The sequence below is a fragment of the Falco peregrinus genome, chromosome 13 (genome assembly GCF_023634155.1).
Source record: "Falco peregrinus isolate bFalPer1 chromosome 13, bFalPer1.pri, whole genome shotgun sequence".
In the NCBI taxonomy this organism is placed as follows: domain Eukaryota; kingdom Metazoa; phylum Chordata; class Aves; order Falconiformes; family Falconidae; genus Falco; species Falco peregrinus.
In genome coordinates this window covers 21,815,582-21,821,640 of record NC_073733.1, presented here as the reverse complement: position 1 = coordinate 21,821,640, position 6,059 = coordinate 21,815,582, and the positions used below count along the sequence as shown (strand labels likewise).

The 6,059-nt window shown below is 37.3% G+C and overlaps 1 protein-coding gene across 1 annotated transcript in view; it reads left to right on the top strand.

The window, feature by feature from the left end:
- The first annotated feature begins 1,315 nt into the window (after nt 1-1,315).
- LOC101924220 (connector enhancer of kinase suppressor of ras 2-like) overlaps nt 1,316-6,059 on the top strand; it is a 213,117-nt gene continuing 208,373 nt past the window's right edge. Inside the window, exons 1-2 of the mRNA XM_055818168.1 lie at nt 1,316-1,356; nt 2,229-2,302. Of these exons, the coding sequence (XP_055674143.1) occupies nt 1,331-1,356; nt 2,229-2,302 (100 nt within the window). The 5' untranslated portion in view covers nt 1,316-1,330. The remainder of the gene's footprint in view (nt 1,357-2,228; nt 2,303-6,059) is intronic.

Here is a 6,059-nt window from a genome sequence, read left to right as displayed (position 1 = left end):
ATGAATAAATGAGACTGCAAACCATATTTGTGGTGAGGAGCCTCAGTAACAGGACATGAGAAAGTTTTTTAAAAGTTCTCATTCTGAAAATGAAAGTACTGATTCCAAAATAATAGTTTGGGGCCTTTTTTTGTCATCCAAGGATAATTAAAATGAATGGAAGTATTCCCACTGACATTGATGGACTTTGAAATCAGGCTCCATCCTCTTGCAAAAGTATGTCACAATATAAAAAACCCTGAAGTCTGCCCAGTCATGCACGGGTAGGAAATACAACACAAAAGGACATTGACAGAATGTCTGTCAAATTACAGGAATTAGGGAAATAGTCCAAACAACCATGAATGAAGATTATTTCGTCTAATTGTATCCAAATACTAAATTCATACACAACATAGCTTATCTCAAGTTCTTCCATGCTTGTATTGAACTTAAAGGAATTTAAGAGGTGATCATTGTGTGAAAAAAATTTTAAGAAAGCAGAGCTCCAAAACAAACAGCTTTCCAATAGCTAACAGAAATACTTATTCTGCATTATCTCAGTTCCAGTCCAATATTGTCTAAAAAGAGAAGTATTGTGTGTTTGAAGTCTTTGTCATTATTATGTCCATTATAAGCAGTCAGCTATTTAGACAGAACTAAAGCTACTGAAAGTGGTCTCCCAAAACTCACAGAGGAAGCTGACATGCTGTTCAGCTGCAAACAGCTTTCTTGAAGGAGAATTGATGTGAATCCTTTTGTAAAGGAGATCTGTACTCTGAGCACTCAAAATACATCATAGAATACTAGTTTTACTACTTCCCAAAGCAAAAGAAAAATAAAAAAGGTTAGAGTGTAACACTGAACTGAGAATGGTACATCTCTTCAGAGACATTTCAGGGGGAAAAAAAGGATGCCTGTCTGCATCCTTATCTGTATAGATTTAAGGAAGAACTGTGAAACAGTATAGCATAAATATTCCATTTGTATTTTATGTTCCGCCATGTAAGAAAGAGGGAACAGTTCTCAGCCTGGGTAAATTAACACAGCCCAGCGGAGTGAGGCAGACATGGTATCAGTATCATCTTCTTACCCTTACTTGGAGCACTACAGGAAGAAAAGGCACAGATGAAAGATTACTGAAAAGAAAGGTGGAACTGCTTTGTTCTGTCTCTTTTTCTGGAATCTGAGTTTCTCCCCCTAAGATAAAATAGTGAGGCTGCATATCTCAGACAATGGATCAAACAGAAAGCATGCACCTCTTCGACCACATGATGCAGAACTTGTGCTGCGTGAGGTGCATAGAGTCACAAATGGGTCCAAAAAGCACTGTTTGGCACAGTTCATTAAAATGTTTCACCTTCATCTTATGAAAGGGTAGTAAACTTTGGTATTGGGAATATTTTAAACATATTTTTTTTCCCTAACAAAAGGGAGAGACGATTTATGGTCCCAGTGCTTTGAATCAAAATGCTTGCTATACTCATCCATATTAAAGTGCTGTAGAAGTAAAAAATTTACTCTTTGTTGCTGTCATTCTTTCACTCTGAAATGAGCAGCTCATAGAAGGAAATATATTGGCTCTGAATGTGGCCAGAAAAAAGAGTTTTCTTCCGATAGTTTTTTCTTGGGTAAGACTTTTTATACTGTGTTTGACATTCTGAATTACATGATTATATAGTATAAGACTCCAGCAACATTTTGTATTGTAAAGATGGAGATGCTCAGCATTTTGCCAGATGCCAAGTGATATTCTGATATTTCTATCTTCACTTTAAACTGAGCGACAGTCAGCATATTCACAATGAAGCCAAGACAATCTGCTATCAAGTTACAGTAGTGATATTTTCCCTGATGAAGATCCCAGAGCTTGTTGGAATAAAGCTCCTTAAAACTCAGTATCTGGAATGGCTCCAGCTTGAATTGCTCTCTGTGTAATATAAGTTTATATTTGTGCCAGTCTAATAAGTAGATCACTGGGTAGAGGCTTTTGTAAGTAAGTCTATACGTACTGCACCATTTCCTGGCTCTGTGCTCCAGCGTGTTGCAGGCTGTGTGCAGTGGGGGAGGTGCCAGAGCTGATCAAGCAGTGTAATTTTATACATTACTGAATCAGTGCAGGAGAAACCTGGAGGGACAAAGCATCATCTTCTTTGGACTGCACTGTAAAATCCTACAGCTCTCTTAGCTCAGCCATGCTCTGATACGTTTTTTCTCTCCTTTTTCTGATTTTGGTGTGAATGATAAAGTGATCTGATGATGGCTCTCGTTATGGAACCTATTAGCAAGTGGACGCCCAAGCAAGTAGTGGATTGGATGAAAGGTACGATCATTTATTACCATGTATTGTCTGTACTTTGGATCCTTGCAATTTACATATCTGTTCTTGCATTCTTTGTTTTGTGAAGAGTTTATTCAGTTCTAATAATCTGTATGCTGCTTTGCACAGTAGTTTTTAAAGACACGACTGAGGAGAGAGGCTGTTTAAGCTGTGCAGCGTGTTGTTGGAATTTGTGCCGAGAACTGAGTAGGAATCAAATGCATTTGTTGGTAAATGCAGACGCAAAGTGTTTGTGTCTCATAGCTCCATTATGCATTGCACAGTGTAACGTTATTATGTTTGGTTGCTTTAAATTTGCCCTGATTAGGTCTGTTTTGCTCACATCAGGTGATCTGATGCAGTGGCTGTGCAGCACTTGTGTGTAGTTTAGGGTACCACAAGAAGCATAAGGTACCGGTAGCTGGATTGAGGAATTCTGCTCCTTTAGTGACATGCCCTGATTTCCTCAGAATTCCCAGCCGCTCTTGCTCGTGCCGCTGTGGTGTCCAACGCACCCGTGTCCCCGTCCGTCGCTGGTACCGTGGACAGTGCAGCCCATGCCATGCGTGGGGTGCACGAGGGGGGAACGCGCAGGGCCGAGCACAGCTTCGCTGGGGAAACTCTTCCCAATAACTTGACAGCAATGATGATTTCCCTGCACATTCACAGTTTCACAACACAGCCGTAAGCTGTGACATGTTTTGCCTTACAATGCTCAGCTGTGCTGCAAACAGATTGGGTTGGATGGGAGGGTGAGGAATTGTTCGTGATGATAAGTGGTTTATATTTCTCCAGAGTGGGGAAAAATGTATTTCCGCAGTAGGATGCATTAGTGTGGTTAATACATTGCTTCTGATGAGCTGTCTGTCTTAGAGACAAATAATTTCTGCTACAAAGGATCTCCATTATATAAGGAGAAGAGGTGCAAATTTTGTTTCTATGTTACTTATGGAAATAATTTCTTTAATGTGATTACTGAACTTATTTGAGGCTTGAATTGGATGCCCACTATAATATCTTAAAGCTTTCAAAGTATTATCGTTAATAATGGAATGGTTCTGATTTCATTTTGCTGAGGTACATCTCCATACTTAACTGAACTTAGGCTGCTTAGGGGCTCATCAGACACATTGCAATTATGAGCAAACTGATCTTTTGCAAACATACAGTATTATGAAACAATTGTATCCAGAGGAATGTATGTAGTTTGTTTCTCAGGTGTTTGTGAACTCAGATTAATTGGGAGGTCTTCAGCAGGTCATCAGGATGGATGCTGAAACCATTCCCATACTCCAATGTTATCATTTGAAATCAAATCCTAATGTACGTGCAGAGGAGAGTTTTCTGATCCACACCTTTATTTTCAGTACATAAAAGGTTTAAGAGGTGGACAGATCATTATGCTATTTAAATTCATAACTCTAATTATAATGTAAACTAAATGTCAACATGTGTATAATACTTATTGCTAAATTTAAAAATACTTCCTGCTACTTTTTTATCCTTTTTGATGTAAACTAATTAGATCCTGGGTAACATTAATCCATAACATATGTAGTGCGTACCACGGGAAGCAAGAAGGTCATACAAACAAAAGGTTTTTAAATGTATTACAGTTAAATTTCTATACCATGACTGCATACTGCATCCATAGGGATGTCTGGAGTAGACAGTATTGGCAGTTGTGTGCCTCTGGGCTTAAGCATAAGTAAGTACAATGCAATGAACATCAAAGTATTTACAGGATAGGTATTTTCCTTGGTAATATGAGTGCTACAGATCCACAAACAGTAAAGGTGCCTATTTGTCCCTTTTTGCCATGCAAATATTACAAACCCTTTTTTTATCTGTGTTTACCTTTATAAATGCCTGCTTCAGTTGGAGCCAAAGAGAAGACCTAACACACACACAAATGGAAACATACCAGAATTAGTTTAAAACTACTTGTAAACACCTTATTTTACAAAAATCGCCAAATTGTGGCCACTCTTTGTCTGTAATTTAAATACAGTCTGTATGTCAGCTCCATTAGCTATAGTCATTCTGCTAAATAGTTGTTAATGCTTTAGAGGTCAAAGGTCTGCATGGGTAGTAATTTTCAAGTGATAGATAAGGTAGCTTTTACATATGTCTTCTATACTGAAAGGTACACTTCTCTGACAGCATTAAAAGATAAAGTAAAGACATTTTAGAAAAATTACCACTATATACCTGTGGAATATTTACTGTAGATAGCAACATGTTAATAAACAGAGTAACAAATATTGCAAGTGTACTATAACTTTTTTTGTGGCTTAAAAATATGTAGTCATTTAGTTTTATTTGTAAAGGTTGTAAATTCTAACATATTTCATAGGGAAATGATAGTAATATGCATTTTTAACTTGAATTTATCCTAATTATTTAAGCTATCATAAGTTACTTTATAAAGCTGTTAGCAAAGTATATGTTTTGAAATTAACTAGCAGTGAGTACCAGCAACACCAAATAATTGAAGAGAAGATGGAAGAAAGGCACGGAAATTATGTTAATAGTTTGAGACCTGGCTACCCAGAATGCGTCCTGGTTACAGTGTGCTATTATCAGAAGCAGCTGTAGCCTAAGCCCCAACCAAGAGGAGACACCCTTCTGTTGTTTTCCTTAAGGAAATGTTACTTGCCAAAAAAGTAAAAATTGGTAGGCTTTAAGGAACATTATTATGACAAGTTGGCATCTTGTGTTTTTCCACAGTTCCTTTCTCAGGAATGCATTCAACTGGAATTCAGCTTGGGAAATGAATCTATGGGCAACCGGGAAAAGGCCATACAAGTCTTCAGAAATTGATTCTTGAGGTGTACAGAGGACCTAGAATTTAAGGCTCTAGATAACTTTGTGTTAAAGAAATTATCTTTATACAAAAATATTTTGTAAAGTTTAGCAAATACACAGCAGAAGGCACTGTGGTTAAAAATAAAGTTTTCGAAGGAGCAGAAAGCATTGTGAAGATATTTTTAACAAGTTTTCAGGCACTATTCTTTTTTTCCCTGAATTTTCCAAAATTTTACATTTCTCTAAATGGTTTTCACTTCAGAAAACCAGCACGTATTTCTCCCAGTACGTACCCATTTCTTACAGAACTTAAATGTTTTCCTGGGAATATATACCAAAAGCACCAGACCCCAAAAGCACTTTAAGAGAAAGAACTTTGCCTTGCTCAGATTTGTTGGAAAACGAATATTACCCATAAAGCTTGCAAGTAAATTAAGAAATAGAGTAGTTTTCTAACGTGGTCGTTTTTTCCTTTGATGAAGTTTAACATATTAACATGTGTAAATGACAAATTACAGGTCAATATTTACATCTGTAATGCTTCTACCTGGAGACTTTGATTGCTTTTTGGTGTATAAACTTCCTGTGAATCTCTGTGACACTTTGCAGTTGCAAACAGGTTATCAGGGTGAGCACTTCTAAACCGAAGGCCATCTATTTTAGTATGCATGCATGCGCTACAGAAGGTAATCCTGTACAGAATTTGGGGGTTTGGGGGCACAGAGGGGAGGTATGAGGTCTTACGTCTGACTCTTATTTGCACTTAGAATTAATAAAAACATGATAGTTTGTGTTTTCATTGTAAGTACAGTCTAAAAGGTATACTCTGTACTTTTGCAAATAACAGCACTTAAGATTTTGTGCTTCCTAAGTGAAGCAGTTTACAAGTAGGTCATTCAAAATGTGAACCCATTTATAGTGAAGTGACGTCCCTGTCCAAATAAATACTAAC